The 21,653-nt window shown below is 40.2% G+C and overlaps 2 protein-coding genes across 2 annotated transcripts; one reads left to right on the forward strand and one right to left on the reverse strand.

Annotated features, from left to right (window-relative positions):
• The first annotated feature begins 237 nt into the window (after positions 1 to 237).
• Positions 238 to 1,977, forward strand: LOC117306624. The gene is made up of 3 exons (XM_033791111.1): positions 238 to 270; positions 850 to 917; positions 1,638 to 1,977. Exons 1-3 carry the CDS (start codon positions 247 to 249, stop codon positions 1,975 to 1,977), a joined length of 432 nt encoding a protein of 143 aa, XP_033647002.1. The 5' UTR covers positions 238 to 246.
• A 9,174-nt stretch (positions 1,978 to 11,151) lies between these two features.
• Positions 11,152 to 17,601, reverse strand: LOC117306625 (inhibin beta B chain-like). The gene is made up of 2 exons (XM_033791112.1): positions 16,995 to 17,601; positions 11,152 to 12,388 (listed from the first exon to the last, which is right to left on the reverse strand). Exons 1-2 carry the CDS (start codon positions 17,599 to 17,601, stop codon positions 11,664 to 11,666), a joined length of 1,332 nt encoding a protein of 443 aa, XP_033647003.1. The 3' UTR covers positions 11,152 to 11,663.
• Positions 17,602 to 21,653: the final 4,052 nt, after the last annotated feature.

Here is a 21,653-nt window from a genome sequence, read left to right on the forward strand (position 1 = left end):
GCCCAAGCGCAAGATGAAAGAGTGAAAGGCTTCAGACGGTTGAAGACCTGAAGTTGGATGCCTTCTGAGGTCAGAGATAAGCAGCTGGCCAGGCAGACAAACATATAGACACATTTTGATTATTGTATTCTTTCTGAATTGTTCTCCCCAGAGATTGCACCATGAGATCAACTCTGACTATAAAGTGAGATCCTCAGCCAATATGAGGGAGCTACTCACGCTCGTCAAGCAGGGGAGTTTGCCAAAATGTTACAGAAAGAGCAAAGACCGGTAGGTAGTACATAATTTGTTTGCACATCTTCATTCCCGTGACTGCTGTCATCTTCGTCATGTTCCCTATGTCAACTAGCCGCAGGAGACACTAATACCAAAGAAGGGTGGGGGTGTCAGACCATTTCCCCTTTAAGCCTAGTTTTGGTTACATTGATTATTATATGAAAGACAAATTAACATTACGGTAAAGATAAAAAACCCAATAATTTACCAAATGAATCAAGGTCATTTGTAGTAATTTTTGAAAGATCGATATTTAGTTGCATCGGGATCATCAAAATACTGTCACTTTTAAAACCAATAAAGCAATATATCCTGTTTTACATAAATACTTTTTTTTGTGGGTCGTGAAGGCCACATCACAGAGGGCAAAAGAGAAACAAAAATCCCTCAGTATGTAATTTTCCACATTTTTTGGAGACAGTAAAATTGTTTAGTAACATTATCTTCTGTGTTTCCGAATCGGTTTTTTTTGTGCAATTCAGTTTTACTCCAAGCTGCCTGCAAATGTGTGACATGTCTTTTTTTTTGAGACAGTTATTTTCAAAACTAAATTACTTTCCTCTCATCCGCAAGGCTGCTCCTGAGGAGATCGAAGCTAGGCGAGACATCAGGAATGCAGTTCAAGCTGGCATGGCTGGACGGTCAGTATTATACCACTTTGAAAAACTTGCCAAAGACGACTTCCTTATAACTATACGATCCAAAATATTTATTAATACTATACAAATATTAATTACCAGAACAAGTCAACTTATTAGCAACCGTAGGTTGGCAAGATAAATTATCAGAGCAAGTCGACGTCTTAGTTTGAGGAATGAATCTCGTTGATATTATTATGTCTTGATTAATCGACTATTTCGTTTTCAAGGATTTTGATCAAGTTTCACTCAAAGGTTTTGTAGATCAAGTTTCAACTTCATTATCGTCAAGTTTTTGAAAAAAGGGTGAACGTCACAGAGGTATCTTTTCATGGGAGTCGCACAAATCCGTTGAAAATGCTAAAAATAATGTTTGTCGTACTGACACGAAAAATGCTTTCGTTTTCCCCGGTTTTTTTTACTGGATTCTCGAAAACTACAGCACCTCAGCAATTGATATTATAAGAAAGTTTCTTACCCCCATTAACTTTAAACCGTGTGAGTTTACCCCCCATTTACTTTAAACCGTAAGAGTTTAATGTAATGTTTATTTTAATGTTGTGTGTCGTAAAAAAGTACCCAAACCCGTAAATATGTCGATTTTGAAAGATGTCATTACCTATATATTAATATGGCACTCGTGGTGCTCCGTAGATCATGTTGTGCGTCAACTAATCCTTTTAATTATTTTGATTTTGATCTCCCTTTATTGTCGTGTTGCAGCTCGCTCGACAGCAACCGAAGCAATAGCGGAATACCTCACCTACGAGCCTCTGAGCAGCAGGAATATCTTCAGACGATGGACGACTGCAACGAAGACCATTCTCGACGGCAATCTCGCAACAGCGACGCCAAACCCAAGTACTCCTGGCGGTACTTCACTCCGGAAGATTTCCTCGATCACAACGACGAGACGGAAATGGACCGGTTGCTGTCTCGGGGGATCGTGGTTCCAATCCGCCATGTGGGGAGACTTCGGCAGCCGCACCTCCGACGAGCGACCACTACGAACACTCGGGGAACTCCCCAGCGTGGGAGTCGCACGTTAACATGGTCCGATTGAGATGAGCAACCTGCACAGTGCGGACATCGACGCTGGTCTTTACGCGAATGGATTGGGTGGTTCGAGTCCCTACACGGATGGAGTGGACTCAAATCCCTATGCGAATAGAGTGGATTCGAACCTAAACACGGTTGGGGTGGATTCGAATTCATACGCGAATGGTGTGGGTCCGAATCCATACTCGGATGGAGTGAACTCGAATCCTTACGCAAATGGAGTGGGTTCGAATCCCGCTTACCTGGACGTTGATATTGTACCCTACGCTGACGAAGGGGAAATGTCCGATTGCCGGAGAGACAGCTTTGCCTCAGGGTCCTACGAAATGGATGACCTCCTTTCGTTTATGTCGGATGAACTGGCACAAGGTCACCTCGGGAGGGCGTGTTTAGCCTCACCGGAAACGGACGATGGGACCGCGAGTCAAGGTCACTCGTCACTTTCCTCTGGCGGTGCCGAACATTTACCGTGGTGAGGGCGCCACTCTTCCAAGAACATCTTCTCTGCCATCTTACGACTCCGCCATGTACTATCCACCTTTAGTTTGTCCTACCCCATCAGAAAACACGCCAGAAAAAGTCATGAACTGTAAAACGTCATCAGAAAGAAACAGCTCATTTTCGTGACAGAGTAGGTGTTGAAAGTTCCGTATTTTTGACTTTCTACTTTCATCATTCCAGTAGCCATGTTCTTCTCTATATTACCCAGGGACAGACTGGGATACAACGCGAATCAGTCGAAAACAGGGACCCAACACAGAATCTGTACGTCTATTTGAAACATGCGTGCCAAAAGTGCACGTTTTCAAAACGAAATACTGACGGAGCCCAAACCGAAAACCGCGGTTTCAACAAGGCCTTGCGACTTTGGCATCTGATTAAAATACTACAAGAGGGCATTACCAGTACCTACAATGGCGTATCACGTCGTTTGCAACCCACCGTCATGGTTCTTTCTTTGATAATAGATAGTTTGCATATAGCGTCGACGACCGCCAAAATTGATGAGAAACAAAGGAAAGTGCACGCATAAATTATCATATACGCGCTGCCCAAAATCTCTGTGCACGTTTTATCAAAGGTGGTGGTTGTCAATGACGTCATGCGCAATCCATCTATTCCTTGAATCATGTGGATTACCCCCACTAGATTTAAAAGCCATCGAGTTTAATGCAGTATTCACATGATACATCGGTGAAGCACGATACAGAGAGCATTGATGTATAATGATGGGTTCAAGGTGGGGGTCATTGATTGGTTTAATTGGCAGATTTACAGAGGCCAGATTATTAATACAGATGCAATACAAGTCACATGTGAAAGTTTCAGCTGAATATTCATGCATTTCATGTATTAATTTCACAGGTAAAAATTAAAGAACACAGTATCTTCTTGTTGAGAAAACAGAACCAAACAGCAAAAACCGACACAAGGTTTATTATTTTAACAAGAACACCGAATGCATCTTCGTTTAGCGAGGATACGACGGGTACCAACCGCATCGCTGGTGGGAGAATTCACAAACGGACACCACACAGAAATTTGAACCTCCAAAAGCAACCTTTAGCGGGATTTTCAGATTCAAATCTGTCGACATACTATTTCTAACTAATGAAGGCACTTCATATGAAATTATTCGCAGGTTGCTTTACTATCATTACCATCTTTATAACAAGTGGGCTTAAAGGTATGAAAACTCACAGGTCACGAGGCCAATACCAAGGATGGCCCTACCTTTAAAACTGTAGTGAACAATTTACTAATCACGTCTGTATACGACTTAATGGTTTCACATCGATAAGATTGGCTAATTACTTTACACACAATGTCCCATCCAGTGGCTTCGATAGGTTGTGCTATTCCAGTAAGAAATGTCATTCACATGAAGACATGAATCAACTCTCACTCTACCTAAACGGTTTTCCCGTCTGCCGCCCTCTGTGACATGGTTTCGGTACTTTCTCATTGAGGTTAAGACTTGTTCAAGTCGGATGACATACAGACAGGTTCATTTTACCAAAGTTTGTACATGTATATTATGGTGCTACTTAAAAATTGTCTCATCAGTTTTCTCAAGCAGTGAACATTTAGTTACTTTTCAGTTACTTTAAATATTTTGGTGTTGACTCGTTTTTTTAAAATTTTATTATCATTGTTGTAGGCGATGTTAGTCCAATTTCAATAAGATGACAAGCATGAAATAAGTGGTTGTTTAGCAAAAAAGTTTATCAACCAACATGTTTTAGGGTTCACAATGTTGCGACTGGTCATCACAAAATTGTTTTGGATAAGCAACGATTTTTTCTTCTTCTTTTGAGCAAAGTTTATTGCTAAACTGCTAAAGTTTTTGTGAAAAAAAACCTGTACACCAATACAATGGCGCCATTTTCCACAGAACATGCGCTTACAGCGCCCAATAAAATGTGTGATTCAACATTAGGCAAAGGGTCATGTGGTTTAGCAGGAGATGAATAGACCTGTATAAGGCTGTCGCCATTTTCAACAACTATAAGGCCATTATTCAATGCACTGAAAAGGGTGCCAAACTATTTTTTACTTCCAACCTCGGTTTGGTTACATTGGTTCAGATTATAGAAAACCAAGATGGCCACACAATTATAGATGTCTTTTTAAGCCTAGAGCTAAACATCCCTTTCCCCTCAAAAACGTCGTCTTATGTTCTGTTTGATGTTGAAACACCACGCACACTGCCTGCTCCAACAGCTACGGCTGTTGCTAAGGGTGTTGCTAAGGACATCCTTTTCTTCAACACATGATGACTCGGCGATCGAGGTGTAGCCGTAACCGCCAATTGGGCTTCAGCCCCAGTTTGGAAAAAACTGCATAAGTTGAACAAGGAACGAGATTGCAATTTTTTCCAATTCAAAGTTTTATAATGTGGCAATTTCGGTCTTGTAAACCAAACTTTAAGCCAAAGAAAAACAGTTGTTTCTACTGGGTGACAACTCAACTTAACGTTATTCATTTAAACATAATACTTGATTAATCTTTAAATAGTTTGCTTTGACACATGGTGCCATCGAATACCATTTCCAGACGTAAACAAACCCAATACGAATCCAAGTATTCAATTCCTTCGTTTGCATAGGGAGGGAACGTTCGGTGCAAAATAACAAAACATCCAGTGAACGTATCCACATCTGCCTAATGTGATTTCATATGGTGGAAGCATTGACACGGAACCAGTACGGTAAACCTTTGTGCAACCTTTTACGCAACCCACTGCCATTGAATGACAAAAATAGCATCAAATAATGGGAACGGTCATGACAATGTTCCAAACTAATAAAATGTGTCTATTTTTAGTGAACTTGCTGGTTTAACCATGTGTACACCTCTTTGAAGAGTGTGTACACCTCTTTGAAGAGGGGCACATGTGGGCTACATGCACTTTCAAATGCATGTAAGCATCTTTGCATTTAAATATTGCTTGATTGAAAACTAGGAGATCTAAAAAAGGGCTTAGAGAAAGTGCAATATACAAAACATTCGTCTGTGCAAAATAAATAAGGTTTGCGCTATCCGAAGAAGGGCATCACCTTTTTACAGGGCCCAATTGCATCAGGCTGGTTAGCAGTACATATTGCATAACAAATTGCTTTGCTAAGCAAAGCAAAAAAGAGGGGGTACCTATCACAATAATGTAAACTTTAAGGAATGTTGGTTGGTGACCTGTTATTGCTAAGCAAGATTTTCCTTGGCTTAGCAGGTGTTTGTGCTTAGATAGAGGCTTGATAAAATTGGGACCAGTGTCCAATTTTATCTAGCCTTTCAGCACAAAAATCTTGCTAAGCACAGAAAAAATATTGCTTATTAGAAACGGGTTAGCATCGAAAACTACTTCAGGTGTACATTGTTGTAACAGGTGTCCCACTCAGTTTTCGTTTAGCAAAGAAATTTGGCAAACAGTATTTGGCCCTGACGTGGCGCAAGAAATGACTCACTCTAACTCTTTCTAAAAACCATTACAGAACTGGGCAACCATAATTTATGAAAGTACTTGTATGCAATTAATAATCTCAATAATGGAATGATAAAGATTATAGTAACTATTATTCTTTGATGGTTTAAAATTATAAACTTAATCATCTAAAAATCTTCTGCCACAAAGGACAAAAATCTGATACGGTGTGAGATGTTTTTTGTACGTTTTGAGAGATTAGTGAAATGTTCCGTGAGGAAGGAATTAGTTTTATTATATTTCATTAGTACTATGTCAACCTTTAAAGAACTTCTGGGTCAAGTTTGATTGATCCAAAACTGTGTCGAAATGGTCGAGTTTTTCATTAAAAAGTAGACTTTGAAAAGCAGCACCAGCTGTAATTTACAAACTCCTTAAAAGTTGGAAACTTTAGACGAGTCTTGAAAGAATTATGACAGTGAGAAGTGTTAAGTGCTGTTTTCCTGAAATACTTCTGCAACTTGCGTAAACAATTTTGAAGATCTTTCAAGACAGTAGAAAGGCAAACGGAGGGAAATGTTGTTCACCCCTTTTTGTGTATTTCAGAAAAGTTAGTGTGTGAAGGCCATTTTGAGTTGACGGCTCTTTCCACATAATAGTTCATAAATATGTCATTTCAAGGATTAAAAACAAACCGTATCGTCCACAATTTATGAACAAAATATTTGACATCCCCTGAATCCCGAATGTTGTTATTAGGGCAACCTTTGATCAGACTACAACTGAGCTCGAGGTACTTGTGAAGTAAAAAAAAATATGTAATAGCAGAGATCAACTCACACATTGTATAAAATGCACAAAGTGTTTTAGAAACTCGGCTTCTGCCTGTGGGCTCCGTCAGCATTTTCTGAATGTGTACTCATTCGGCATTGGGGTTCCGAATCCATAGCTTTGAAAGTGCCCCTTAAAGTTATAGACCTGTGGAAACAATAATGCGATTGTCGAGTCATTGGGGCCTCGGATTTCAAAATAGCATTTTTTGTTTTCAGGCGCAGATCCGGGGGTGTGTTGGGATCGCACACCCCCTTTCGGTCAGGGGAAAAAGGAGAAAAAGGAAGAGAGAGAAAGAGAGAGAGAGAGAGAGGGAGATAAAGGTGGAAAGGGGGGGGGGGTGGCACACAATAATTTACAAACCTGGGTAACACTTTCTTGTCATTGTGGACCGTTATTATTTCACTCACAGACATTGTCTCATGAGGAATTTAACGTGAATCTGTGTGCGTGTGGAAAACGTGTTTCTTAAGAACTCAAACTCGAAGGACCCGGGCCATGAAGGAGAGCCATGAAATTTGCCCCTGCACATGCCTTGTTGCAATCATTTCTTCTGTTTTATTTCTAAAGAAATCCCTTTTTTTTAACCGATTTGAAGAACCAACTTTCCCATTGAAAAGCATTACAACAATGACAATTTCATAGTGCAGAACAGAGAATTGCTGCCTTGCGCGCTCTTTCATTCTGGTTAAAAAAAAATATACGACCCCCCCCCCACTATCTTGTGGAGACCGAGACATAACAAAACAATGAAAGTAAAATAGTGTCAAAAGGGGACATTCTCAATATTGGGTGTTCCTAAAGGGTTTTTGGGGTATGCAGTTTACGAAATGGCATGGACCTGAGAACAAAAGTCTCTATACCAAACAAACCAATCAGAGCATACTGATCGAAAACGTCGAGATGAAACCAACGGTTCTTTTCAGAACCACCCCAACTCATTAGATAGTCACTATCATGGTGTTACCGCAAACCTTTCCATATAAACAAACCATGGTTTTGAAATACATGTGGAGTTACACACTTTCACACCGAGTTTTGATAATAATTATATTGTGTTGAAGAAAAGGATTAATTTTAAAGTGATATTATAACAAAGGATGTCCACAGATAAGGGAATCACAATGTGTATGGTAGTGAAGAGGTTTTCAACTAGTGGTTTAATCCCAACGAGGCCTGGTTCTTGATAATTTTACCGAGACGAAGTCGAGGTAAGTTATTAAGAACCAGGCATCGGCGGGTTTAAACCACTAGTTGAAACCAGATTCAACACACTTTGATTCCCATTAATAAATACCTTTTCGGTCAAAAAAATAAACACTTTTGGTAAAAAGTAAATAATGCAAACATTATAATTGTTCAATGATTTCTTTCAACACAACACCCCTAAAGCTATGAAATGATAAGGCCCTCCGCCGCCCTCGGATAAACAACTCCTTTTAAGGGAATGACGTGCGCGTCGCGCGTATCGCGTGATGTGGCACAACTGTCCCGGCCGTTGCTCTCGACCAATAGGAATGAAGAAACTGTCTTTCAAGCACAGGCGCAAGATCGCGTGCCACGCCCATGGTTCAACTCTTTGTACTGGTCATGAACAAAGGTTTATATACACACACGTGACGTGCTCTCCGCCAATAGGAATAGCGAAACTGGCTGAGGTATTTATAAATGGTGTATACAAAAATCACAAAGCTGTTTGTGTACAAGTTAAGTACAGGGACTGAGGGGGCAAAAACAAAAGATAGCCCACGAGAGATATCAAAAATAGACTAACTGTTTAGCGGAGCGTGGATGGTCCCCTGTATGACATTTTAAGCTAAGAACCCCATTCGGGCGCTTGCTGAATTCACTTGTAACACTCATCAGATTTGTGCATCTATGCACATCTTCCGTGAAGAGTGTGATCTTAAATTCAAATCGATCGACGGTTAGAAGGGGCTCATTGTTTCTATTATTTGTTTTTTTATTTTTTTTACATTTTGCTGTTTTGAATTAGTCATTTCCCGAATGAGTGATAACAAAAATGGCTTTTAAAAAACATGGGTAAAACATATGGTTCTACGGAATAAAAGACACAAAAGACACAATTTCGAGTGATGTTTGAATGTATTTTTTATACTCTACTTTAAAAATGTATTTCCAACCATAATAAATTGACTTTAAAACGCCGCTTTTCATAGCCCAAAGCGCCCGATCCGAAGACATCGGCTTCTTTTATGTTGATGAAACACCACGTAGCCCTAATTTTTGCGCGCCAAAACAAATGAACTTTTTGTTGGGGAACAATATTGTATTTGCAATGACAAGAATGCGGGTCAGCCTCAATTTGGAGCCAATCTGTATGGGTTAGAGTCCTTTATTAAAAATTAAACCACATAACAATAAAGTATATCTCTTTCAGAATGTAGAATCTTTTTTAACAGTTTATATTAACGTATAGCTATAACTAAACAAAATATGAAATATTTAGAGATCTTATGAAATGTATAATATGAAGTGAGTGATTAAAAAAACGGCCATCTTTATGCAAACTTACAGTGCATGCATCTTATGTTGTCTTGCTGTCTGTACAAATTCTGTTTGGAGTTAAAACACAATGTTGTACCCACTATTTAAACCTGTTTTAAAGGGAAGGTACACGTTTGGTAATTGTCAAAGACCAGTATTCTCACTTGGTGTATCCCAACATAAGCATAAAATAACAAGCCTGTGGAAATTTGAGCTGAATTGGTCATCGAAGTTGCGAGAAAATGATTAGAGAAAAAACACCCTTGTTGGACGAATTTGTGTGCTTTCAGTTAGAAATAAAAGACTTCTGGCTAGAAGCCTTTAATTATTTTAGTGAGAAATTACCTCTTTCTCAAAATCTATGCTACATCAGAGGGAGCCGTTTCTCACGATGTTTTATACAATAGTATACAACATTGTGAGAAACGGTTCCCTTCTGAAGTAATGTAGTTTTCGAGAAAGAAGTAATTTTCTTCGGATCTCGAGACCTCAGATTTAGAACTTGAGGTCTCGAAATCAAGCATCTGAAAGACACAATTTCGCGTATACAAGGATGTTTTCTACGACCGATTGAGCTCAAATTTTCACAGGTTTGGTTTTTCATGCATATGTTGAGATACACCAAGTGAGAAGACTTATCTTGGACAATTACCAATAGTGTCCACTGTCTTTAAAAAGCAAAACAAAAGTAATACTGACCCTCGCAGATTTTTTCTCGAAAGCTAAAAAGATGAGTAGCAAACACAAACGTTTACACTATGACGAAATCAGGTGTAGGTAACGATAATTCAAACGTTATTTATAAACAAAATCATAGCTCAGTCATGTCGTCTTGCAGCTTACTACACTTTTGACATTCTGTCTAATAACATGACCCCACCGTGATCATCTCATCCGGTTCAAACAGGAAGATATAAAACACAAACAAATCATATACTGAACCCTTTTTACAAAAGTTTCTAGCCTACGACACATTTTGAGAGTTTATACTCAATTAGCATGACCCCGTTTAACCTTTCCTCCGGTCCATACATTATGTGCAGATTTTAGTTTAAAGCCAATTCCTGAATAACATGTGAACAAGTCATGAATATTTGCTTATGAGACAAGACTGTAACTCAGTCCTAATTTTCCTATTTATTTCCAGGACCAAATAGCAAGGTGAGTTAAAGAATTTGGTTGTTTTGTGTCCCAGACCCATTAAGAGTCAATTCATAGTGGGTCTGTTAGCTTAGGGTGTGTCCCAGACCCATTAAGAGTCAATTAATAGAGGGTATGTTAGCTTAGGGTGTGTCCCAGACCCATTAAGAGTCAATTAATAGTGGGTCTGTTAGCTTAGAGTGTGTCCCAGACCCATTAAGAGTCAATTAATAGTGGGTCTGTTAGCTTAGGGTGTGTCCCAGACCCATTAAGAGTCAATTAATAGTAGGTCTGTTAGCTTAGGGTGTGTCTCAGACCCATTAAGAGTCAATTAATAGAGGGTGTGTTAGCTTAGGGTGTGTCCCAGACCCATTAAGAGTCAATTAATAGAGGGTATGTTAGCTTAGGGTGTGTCCCAGACCCATTAAGAGTCAATTAATAGTGGGTCTGTTAGCTTAGGGTGTGTCCCAGACCCATTAAGAGTCAATTAATAGTAGGTCTGCTAGCTTAGGGTGTGTCTCAGACCCATTAAGAGTCAATTAATAGAGGGTGTGTTAGCTTAGGGTGTGTCCCAGACCCATTAAGAGTCAATTAATATAGGGTATGTTAGCTTAGGGTGTGTCCCAGACCCATTAAGAGTCAATTAATAGTTCCTATCTAAAAGCACACACATTCGTCCAATAAGTGCTTTTTCTCTCATCATTTTATCGCAACTTCGATTACCAATTTAGCTCAAATTTTCACAGGCTTGTTATTTTATGCTTATGTTGGGATACACCAAGCTCAAAGACTGGTCTTTGACAATTACCAAACGTGTACCTTCCCGTTAACTCTTTGTGAAATCCACCCGGCAAGTTCAATCGGAGGTTACAGGTTCATATCCCACTCTCGTCATTTTGTCAGTCCTTATCCCCATTTTATTAAGACAAATAAATTCTTCTACGCTCCACTCGCAGCCATTAACCAAAACCATAGCCGATTCCATATATCCCTGGCTTATATAGTTTACACGGCTTAATTTTCCGATTCGATCCAAGCCACATTTTCGTAACCAAAGCACTACTCCGACTGCAATTTTGTTTTCTGTAGTTTCTCAAAAATTGTCCTTTTTTTTAGGGGGGGGGGGTTCCTTTTTTATTCGACTCACAAAAAACCCTACCACAGCACTACCACAGTGGCAATTTTGATGTACAGAGAAAAAAACATGCGCTCCGCTTAGGTTGTTAAATTACAAGCACGATTCGAATGTGTTATTTCCTTTGCTCTAATGTCCAGCTATTATTAGAGGACTACGCGCAACCGCACGTTTCGACGATAACGTTTATGGTAGTTGTGTGCACGCTATTGTTTTCTAGGTAAATCACCTCCATTCCACTGATGTCTTTCGGAACGCAGCACATAGCCATGTCGGTTCCCCCAGCATTGTTCTCTATGTGAAGTGATACCACCTCCGCGTGATCCGACAGGTAGTTACGGGTGGCCGCGCCGCAACTCCCGGTACAGTACCGTACATTGAACTCTAATGGCCGGATGATCCAGGATGACCAGCCAATCAGTCTGAAGTCCGCCATAAAGTCCTTGACGCAGCACGAGGTCTGATTGGCGGTGCACAGTCCGGTGCTCCGGCGCGTCCGGTGCGACCACTCTTTCCGGGTCAGTGTCATCATCAGCATGGGACGCAGGCTGGATTCCCTGGACACGGTGCGGTTCCCAATTTCGTGGGTGGGTTTTGTAGTGACCACGAAGTAGTGCTGCTGGCGGTTCCATTTGTGACGTTCCAGCGGGATCTCCACCTCCACCCATCCTTCTTGAGAGTACAGCTTTCGGGTGACGAGGACCCGACCCTTGCCATAGTGATGCTTCGGTCGGCTGATGACGACGGATGAGCCCTCGGGCGCATGCGTGATGTAGACCCAAATTAATGCAGAACTTACGACAGAGTTATCCAGCGCATCTGTAACGTCGAACTTGAAGCATGAACTGTCATCAACATCGACCCCACATACCACTTCACCTGAAAGTATAAAGAGTATATTAGTTCGTACAAGATTGCTCACTTCACCGGTACTATACTCCCAACGAACCAAAGTTATATATTCGTGTGGGAAATCATATTGGTCAGTATGGCGTTGACATTTTAAACAAAGATATCTCTATACAAAATACAAATATCTCAAATGCTCATCGAAATATCTCTATTGCATGCTATATTCAAGATATATATATCTATAATACTGATAACCGAGATATTTCTAATTCTAATCAAGATACCCTATTAATAATCGAGGTATCTCTATTGCCAATATAGATATCTCTATTGGTAATCGAGACATCTCTATTGCCAATCAAGATATCTCTATTGTTAATTGAGATATCTCTTTTGCCAATCGAGATATTTCTATTGCCAATCAAGATATCTCTATTGCCAATCAAGATATCTCTATTGCTAATTGAGATATCTCTAATGCTAATCGAGATATCTTTATTGCTAATTGAAATATCCCTTTTGTTAATCGAAATATCTCTATTGCCAATCGAGATATCTCTATTGCCAATCAAGATATCTCTATTGCCAATCAAGTTATCTATATTGCTAATTGGGATATTCTAATGATAATGGAGATATCTCTAATGCTAATCGAGATATCTCTATTGCCAATCAAGATATCTCTATTGCCAATCAAGATATCTCTATTGCCAATCAAAATATCTATATTGCTAATTGGGATATTCTAAATATTCTAATGATAATGGAGATATCTCCAATGCTAATCGAGATATATCTATTGCTAATTGAAATATCCCTTTTGTTATATCGAAATATCTATATTGCTGATTGAAATTGTTCTTAAGATAATGGAGATATGTCTAATGCTATAATCAAGATATCTATATACATCGATATAATCGAGATAATCCAATCGAGATATCCCTATCGCTAATCGAGACTCTCGATCTTATTACCTAACTCAGTACTCAATTATTAAACAAATATTTTCAAGAGATTTGCATGATTTAAGATATTTACTTGTAAAATAAGTACAATTTCAAAGATTAAATGGCAAGCAACAATCTATGAACCAATGATTTCAAAATGAATTTTCAAAACTTCAAAGAATATTTTCTCCAACCTCTAAGATTTAGCTGCTGTGGAATCGCAAAATTTCAACGAGTGATTATATATTCTACGAACGAAATGCATCCAATATTCAGTTTCATAGACGCCAACCTCGTCCCCCGTGAAACGACCTTGTCCCTTCCCTCGTTTGGACAAACATGCGGGAACGATTATCTTTGGAACTACGCTCCGAAGTGTCAAATAAAGGTCTTTATTGGACTACAATATTAAGCATCGCGGCAGCAAATATATGGTAAAATAACGGATGACACTTGACGCATATTCCACCGATCAATTTACAAGAAACTGAATGTCATGTATTACAAAAAATATATTTTATAAATAATTATATTTGAACCCACACACCACCAAAAAGAAAATGTATACAAAGTGGTGACACTATAGACCAAGAAGTCATTTGGCAAGAAAGGGTGCTTTCCACTTAACGGTTTGGAACAGTGGCGAAACTATAGGGGTGCACGAAAACTAGACCAAAATTGCTGCCGCACAAACAAAGGTACAGCCCTCTGTGTCGCCCCCCCCCCCCCCCCCCCCCGCCCCCAACCCGCCCCCCCAACCCGCCCCCAACCCGCCCCCCAACCCGCCCCCAACCCGCCCCCACCCCCAAACACCAAAATATAGAATACAATTAGGCCCACCATGGTTTCGGCGTTTGTTCGAAACCGACAATATTGATGTATGTTTTGCTCCAAGCTGACATCTTTGGCAGCTGGCCCATTTCTTCACCATCAGATGCATTTTGTTTTTTTAAAGAATTATTTTGTGCTGAAAATGAGAAAGAAACCACAGTGCGCTCAAGTTCAATGGCAAATAAATCCACCCTTAAGCTACTATTGATAACATCAACACATGTTCCAGAACAGTCGTATACATTTCAAATATCTGGTTAGTTGTATAGAGGGAAATGGCATAATAAACCTGACCACGAAAGGAATTAAGAGAAGGGGCTCCGAACATATCACAGGACCCGCTGTTTTTTTTTATGTGGAGGAAATCCTTGACAAAAAGCCAAGATCTTTCATATCAATCCAACTCTTTGGCAAAAGATGTTTTTTGTGTGTGTATTATACTAAGATTATGTACATAAGCTAGAAGGGTTATTTTGGAAAGATTTGTAGAGAAAAAGACAGTCATTTAATATTCTTCTATAAATGGGTGGTAGCCTGTAAGTTTTACACAGGCCCAAATAATCAAAGTACCACTCGTGAGAGATTTAGACTACTCGACCATCATATCTACAGTCCTTGATTCTCGACTGAAAAGTTGACATTAACACTGAGTTGGCACAGTTAACCGTTAAGAACAAAAATACATCCAAAAAACAAAATTGTAAACAACGGGAAAAAATCAAAGATCATAAAAGATTTTAAATTAAGGTTAGGATTGGGTGCGTTCGTTTAGCTTCCCTGGGTCGACCCCGGTGTGTGGCGGTTTTTTTTCCAAGACGAACGTGGGTTATTATCTGCACACGTTCGTCCTGGAAAAAAAAAACGCGACACACCGGGGTCGACCCGGGGAAGCTAATCGGACGCACCTATTGACTGGTTTTGCACGTGCACAAGTCTAAACGACTTAGTGCCAACTGCCGACCTAACACATTTAGTTTAAAAACAAATTAATGGCCTGACGTTTTGACCCTAGCAGAGTCTTTGTCGAATGATAAATGACAACACACCTTCACAGATAAAAAAAGTGTAACACATGCAGTGGAGTGAATAAGAAAGTCAGAAAGCACATAGCAAAAAAGCATGGGGTAAACAATGTTATGGGTCAGTAGACATGAATAATAACACCAAGGGTTCCGTATTCAGATAGGGGAATTTCCCCCATCACAAATAATTTGCTCCCCTCAAGCACAAATTACAATCATGTACTTTACTTTTCTATTTTGCATTCGGAGTGTGAAAACTGTAGTACTCTTATACTGTACTTTCCTTCCTTCTGGTTTAACTGGAAATGACAAAAACCGTTCATGTTTTTATCATTAAAATGCGTACTTGTTGTTTAATCGATTCACTAGAGTTTTTGGATTTCATGGGTTTTGTTAAATGCAGTGGACACTATAAGTGATTACTCAAAATAATTTTTAGCAACTGTCTTGGTAACAAGCAATGGAGAGCTGTTGATATAGTATAAAATATTGTGCCAAACGGCTCCCTCTAAAGTAACGTATAGTTTTTCATGTAATAAACATTTAGTATGTTTCTATATACAATATCAATGGAGAGACAAGGTTTGATGTCAAAATGCCAACTTTAATAATGTAGCATTCCTCCTCGACTCAAACTGCTCGTCTTCCTCTTTTTTGTTTTGTTTTTAGTTGGTCCTTATTTTGTCCTTATTTCTTGGGCATTATCTGCGTATAAATAGCTCATGACAGGAATTTTTTTGCATTCTCTTCTGTCCGGTTGTGTTGTCTTGGCTTATTGATTTTGTTCCACACATCCTCCTTTCTCACTTATTATATTTCGTTATTATAATTGTTTCATTATCATTGGTCATTTTGCCCCCAAGTTTCTTGTATTGTATACTGCTATTATTTTTCCCAATAAACCCGTCTTTTCTTATTGCGAGTACGGATATAAATTATGTTTCATTGAATTGAATGTAATTGAGTTGAATTGGATACCAGCTGGGGATTCATTTGTCAAGTCACTAAGTTAATTTTTTAATTTACAATTCTCACGTTAAATTCAATTCAGTTCAATTCAAAATTTGTTTACTTTTGTATAAAAATACAACACGAAATAAAAAGTCACATACTAATGGGACAAGTTTGTATCTGACTTTTCAGCGGATGATGTTTGCACTTGGGTGTCGCATTGCCATTGCTCTTGTTGTCGTCGTCGGTATTTTTCAATTCCGCCTTCAAGCGCCCCCCTATTTGTTACAGTAGGATGGGTGGTTTTTAACTGAGGGGTGGGTTTCAGGGGACATTTTCTGTGGCAGGACGGCTTTCTAGAGGTGCTGGTCACCTGCTGTTCCTCCTCGCCACTCACTGGCTTTGGTATTTAAATGGCTATTTTGATCCATTGTTTCTTTATGTATCATCTTGTATATATATATATATTTTTATGGCAGTGGAAAATCTAATAAAAAAATAAAATAAAAAACTGGCACTTGGTAAACTATAAAATTAAACCAACAATGTATGTACAAGTATATTATGTTAAATACAATAGTATTGGTTTAATCCATCTTTGTCTGGTCTCAACTATTAGTATTAACTTTTGATCTGTGTCTGTGTGTTAAAATAGTGTGTGATATTTTCCCTCTGGTTGTCTGTTCAAAAGGGAAAACTATAAAACCATTTATCATCTGCTTCACATTTTCCCTACCATGCTGGCTCCATTTTCACCTTTATGTTACTAAGTTTCAATCATCCAATTTATTGTTCAATCTGCAACAATCGACATATCGGACTCAGTATGGAATAAATATTGTTGTTGCAATCACTTGAAGTTATTTGAAATGCTCTTACCTTCCTCAGCAAACACGACGACCTTCCTTGGCTTAGTGTCTTGAAGACGCGGCTGGTCATTCTGCTCTCTGTTCAGCAGCCGGCTCAGCACAACGGACGGTAAATTGGGTTTAGGTTGCGTGACATTGGGAGGAGCTTTGAGACCCAACTTCTGTAAGAACGACTCTTTGAACATCTCTAGCCGGGCAATTCTCTCTTTTTCCCCGATGAGGAACGGGTTGGAAGGGGGGTCGGTCGACTCGGAAGTAGACACCGACTCGGCTTTGGATTGTCCAGCAGCTTTGTGTTTTCCATGCGACTTTTCCCCGCTGTCTTTTGGCGAGCTGTTTAGGTTGTACTGTCCGGCGCGTTTCGGTGGTGGCACCCCCTCTTCAGCCGCACTTTCCACACCGTCTACCGGAGCTGTTTGCCCCACGAAGAGCCGGGTGGTCATCTGGTTGGCGTGCTCGTCTGGATTAGTTATGTTTACTGATTCAATCGATGTGTTACTCACGGGGGCAAGCTCCGGACTCGTACTTGACAGAATTCCACCATGAGCAAAGTTAGTGGCGAGAATAATACAGTTTATCAACACGAATGCTATTACTTGCCATGACAGTACGGCCATAGTGAGATAGGTTGCGCAACACCCTTAAGAACAGCGAATTGTGGCGCCTGGAGATTGCGGTTAGAGTCAGTCGCGGGAAGGTTCGGATATGAACGCTAGACCCTCTTGCAATGTCCGTATTAGAAGTCAACGGGGTTTGAAGTGAACAAACAGGCTTTATAGACAGTGACTTTATCTCATCACTTTCCCATTCTCAGAAAATTATTCCCAGGTCACCTACCCTCAGCGTTTCATCCAATAAGAGCCTTGTATTTTTTTTCTTCATTTTTTTTGCTTTTACAAAAGAAATACCCGCGTGCAAATGTCAAACAAACAAGGTTAGGAACTCACAAACAAAGGCATTTCCCTTTGTTCTTTTGTTGTTTGTTATTTCCTGTAAACTGGTGGCGATGTTGTGATTTCCAAATACACAAAGGACACCAAAATCAAAGCCGGAGGCTCTTTTTTTATTGTCAATTTAGGGTTAACCAACCCTAACATGTCTTCGAAAGGAATTAAACCGAACAACACCAGCAGAGATGAAATAAATCAACCCTTTTCAAAACAATTTCTAATCACAGATTACATTTCTTTTCTAGATTGCACTGTCAGATTTGCTTTGTACTTTCATCTATTGTGTTTTGTCAGTATATGCACAATGGATGGGGGTTCACCATACCTCTGCGATATGGGTCATGGTGGTATCCTTTAGATACTTTTTTTTTTGTTTGGGTGGGTGGGGGGGGGGGGTGTACCCTCCAACCCCACCCCCTCCCCATTATAAGGCATGGTATGCACCAAAGGCCCAATGTGCAGTCTAGTCTGGCACCCTGTGTATCTTCCACCATTCAACGAGTGAACTGGTGGCGATGTGGCGATGTTCCGATTTCCCAATACACACTGGCGGAAAGGGAACACCAAAATCAATCAATGAACGCACAACAATCCAAAATTCACCCAGCTCTACACATTACACAGTTGCACTGTTTCCAATCTCAAAGATAACAGTATCATCAGACTTTCATAAAGTGGTTATACCTACCTGATTTGGTAGGCTTACTGTCAGCAAACTGGGATAAAAGTTGGATGCGACACTACACCCATTAAACCTTGAATCATTAAGCTTTACAAAACCAGTGCCCAGTTTCACTTTTAAACGTATCAAAACGTAGTCCAGCTTAAGAAAATTAAGCTTACACAAATAAGGTTATCAGCCAAAATACCACGCACATGCAACATTTCTTACCGGTATCCTGCTTATTGTAGCTAAAGGCACAATATTTGTAAGCAAAATGGTTGCCCAAAGCAGCTCTGTGAAGTTGGGCCTATAGGATACACTGGGTGCGTTCGATTACCTTCCCTGTGTCGACCCTGCGGTGCTCACTCGGGTAAGCCCCTGACCCCTGACAAGAGCTAATCGAACGATCACTCACACTTTTACGGTGACGTCATGCACCTGGGGCCAGCCCAAAGTGACCCACTCCACAAGCAGGGGACTTGGGGCTGACTCAGGTGAGCCCTGGAATGACGTCAAAAGCTATTCGAACGTACCGGGGAAAGACCGGGGTCGACCCAGGGAAGCTAATCGATTGCACCCAGTGTAAAAAAGAGCGCTTTTCGAGATCACGTTGGTAACCCATCGCAATAGGGCTGCGAGCAAGGGAAACATAGTGGGGGTACCAGTGAACGTAATCAGTATTCCCTTGGATGAGCAAGCAGAGGCAACTACCATTTAGAGTCAAAGAGCATTTTTTCCTTCTGACTGAGGGGTGATCCCGCACTTAGCTACGCCATTGTGGGGAAATGAAGATATTATTTGGGGCATTGTTTTTAAATGACGAGCATGGAACAGTCAGAGAATGTCATGAAAACAAAATTGTTGTCAAGGGACCACCGCAGAATGGTCCTATTAAAATTTTGTTTTAAAAATTGTTGTAATTTATACTAATATATAGATGATAAGTACAAATTGATGCGATGCCATAGCCATCATATAGCTTCCAATGGCATTGAATGTCATGTTAGTATGATTTAAGGCCTAATCAATCCCATGACCTACCTGTTTCACAGACCCACTGCCTAAAGTTGTATCTCCCGAGCTTCCGCGAAAAGGTCAATTCTTCCGATATATCGTTTTCCGTACGAACTTTGACCTCATGGTGGTGTATGATGCTGCTTCAAAACGAAAAGAACACAAAATACTTCAGTGAATACAAACACAATGCGCACATACTGGTAAAAAAAAATTTTTTTTTTAAAATTGTAATTTGAAAATTGGATTTGAAACTTTGCATGGTGGAAATACGATATAGAAAGGTTTGCAGTAGACACCAGTAAGGACTATGCTCTAAGGAGATTGGGTGTTCTGAAAAGAACCGTTGGTTTTTCAACTCGACGTTTCGATCATTATGCGCTGATCGTCTTCTGATAAAGACATCAGGCGACCCATCAGAGCATACTGTCGAAACAACGAGTTGGAAACCAACGGTTCTTTCAGAACCACCCAACTCATTAGAGCATAGTCATTACATGTGGTTACTGCCAAACCATTTCTATATCGTATTTCCACCATGCAAAGTTTCAAATCCAATTTTCAAATTACAATTTTAAAAAAAAATTTTTTTTTTACCAGTATGTTGCGCATTGTGTTTTGTATTCACTGAATATTTTGTGTTCTTTTCGTTTTGAAGCAGCATCATACACCACCATGAGGTCAAAGTTCGTACGGAAAACGATATATAGGAAGAATTGACCTTTTCGCGGAGCTCGGGAGATACAACTTTAGGCAGTGGGTCTGTGAAACAGGTAGGTCATGGGATTGATTAGGCCTTAAATCATACTAACATGACATTCAATGCCATTGGAAAGATAATATGATGGCTATGGCATCGCATCAATTTGTACTTATCATCTATATATTAGTATAAATTACACAATTTTTAAAACAAAATTTTAATAGGACCATTCTGCGGTGGTCCCTTGACAACAATTTTGTTTTCATGACATTCTCTGACTGTTCCATGCTCGTCATTTAAAACCAATGCCCCAAAATAATATCTTCATTTCCCCACAATGGCGTAGCTAAGTGCGGGATCACCCCTCAGTCAGAAGGAAAAAATGCTCTTTGACTCTAAATGGTAGTTGCCTCTGCTTGCTCATCCAAGGGAATACTGATTACGTCACTGGTACCCCCACTATGTTTCCCTTGCTCGCAGCCCTATTGCGATGGGTTACCAACGTGATCTCGAAAAGCGCTCTTTTTACACTGGGTGCAATCGATTAGCTTCCCTGGGTCGACCCCGGTCTTTCCCCGGTACGTTCGAATAGCTTTTGACGTCATTCCAGGGGCTCACCTGAGTCAGCCCCAAGTCCCCTGCTTGTGGAGTGGGTCACTTTGGGCTGGCCCCAGGTGCATGACGTCACCGTACAAGTGTGAGTGATCGTTCGATTAGCTCTTGTCAGGGGTCAGGGGCTTACCCGAGTGAGCACCGCAGGGTCGACACAGGGAAGGTAATCGAACGCACCCAGTGTATCCTATAGGCCCAACTTCACAGAGCTGCTTTGGGCAACCATTTTGCTTACAAATATTGTGCCTTTAGCTACAATAAGCAGGATACCGGTAAGAAATGTTGCATGTGCGTGGTATTTTGGCTGATAACCTTATTTGTGTAAGCTTAATTTTCTTAAGCTGGACTACGTTTTGATACGTTTAAAAGTGAAACTGGGCACTGGTTTTGTAAAGCTTAATGATTCAAGGTTTAATGGGTGTAGTGTCGCATCCAACTTTTATCCCAGTTTGCTGACAGTAAGCCTACCAAATCAGGTAGGTATAACCACTTTATGAAAGTCTGATGATACTGTTATCTTTGAGATTGGAAACAGTGCAACTGTGTAATGTGTAGAGCTGGGTGAATTTTGGATTGTTGTGCGTTCATTGATTGATTTTGGTGTTCCCTTTCCGCCAGTGTGTATTGGGAAATCGGAACATCGCCACATCGCCACCAGTTCACTCGTTGAATGGTGGAAGATACACAGGGTGCCAGACTAGACTGCACATTGGGCCTTTGGTGCAT

Source organism: Asterias rubens, unplaced genomic scaffold, assembly GCF_902459465.1.
Source record: "Asterias rubens unplaced genomic scaffold, eAstRub1.3, whole genome shotgun sequence".
Lineage (NCBI taxonomy): Eukaryota > Metazoa > Echinodermata > Asteroidea > Forcipulatida > Asteriidae > Asterias > Asterias rubens.

What these genes read in the sequence shown, in the direction of transcription:
- LOC117306625 (XM_033791112.1), bottom strand. Translation starts at nt 17,601, where the DNA reads ATGGCCGTACTGTCATGGCAAGTAATAGCATTCGTGTTGATAAACTGT. An exon ending in CGTCGTGTTTGCTGAGGAAG is followed by an intron (nt 12,389 to 16,994) that starts GTAAGAGCATTT and finishes TTATACTTTCAG; the next exon opens with GTGAAGTGGTATGTGGGGTC.
- LOC117306624 (XM_033791111.1), top strand. Translation starts at nt 247, where the DNA reads ATGTTACAGAAAGAGCAAAGACCG. An exon ending in TACAGAAAGAGCAAAGACCG is followed by an intron (nt 271 to 849) that starts GTAGGTAGTACA and finishes CTCATCCGCAAG; the next exon opens with GCTGCTCCTGAGGAGATCGA. An exon ending in CAAGCTGGCATGGCTGGACG is followed by an intron (nt 918 to 1,637) that starts GTCAGTATTATA and finishes GTCGTGTTGCAG; the next exon opens with CTCGCTCGACAGCAACCGAA.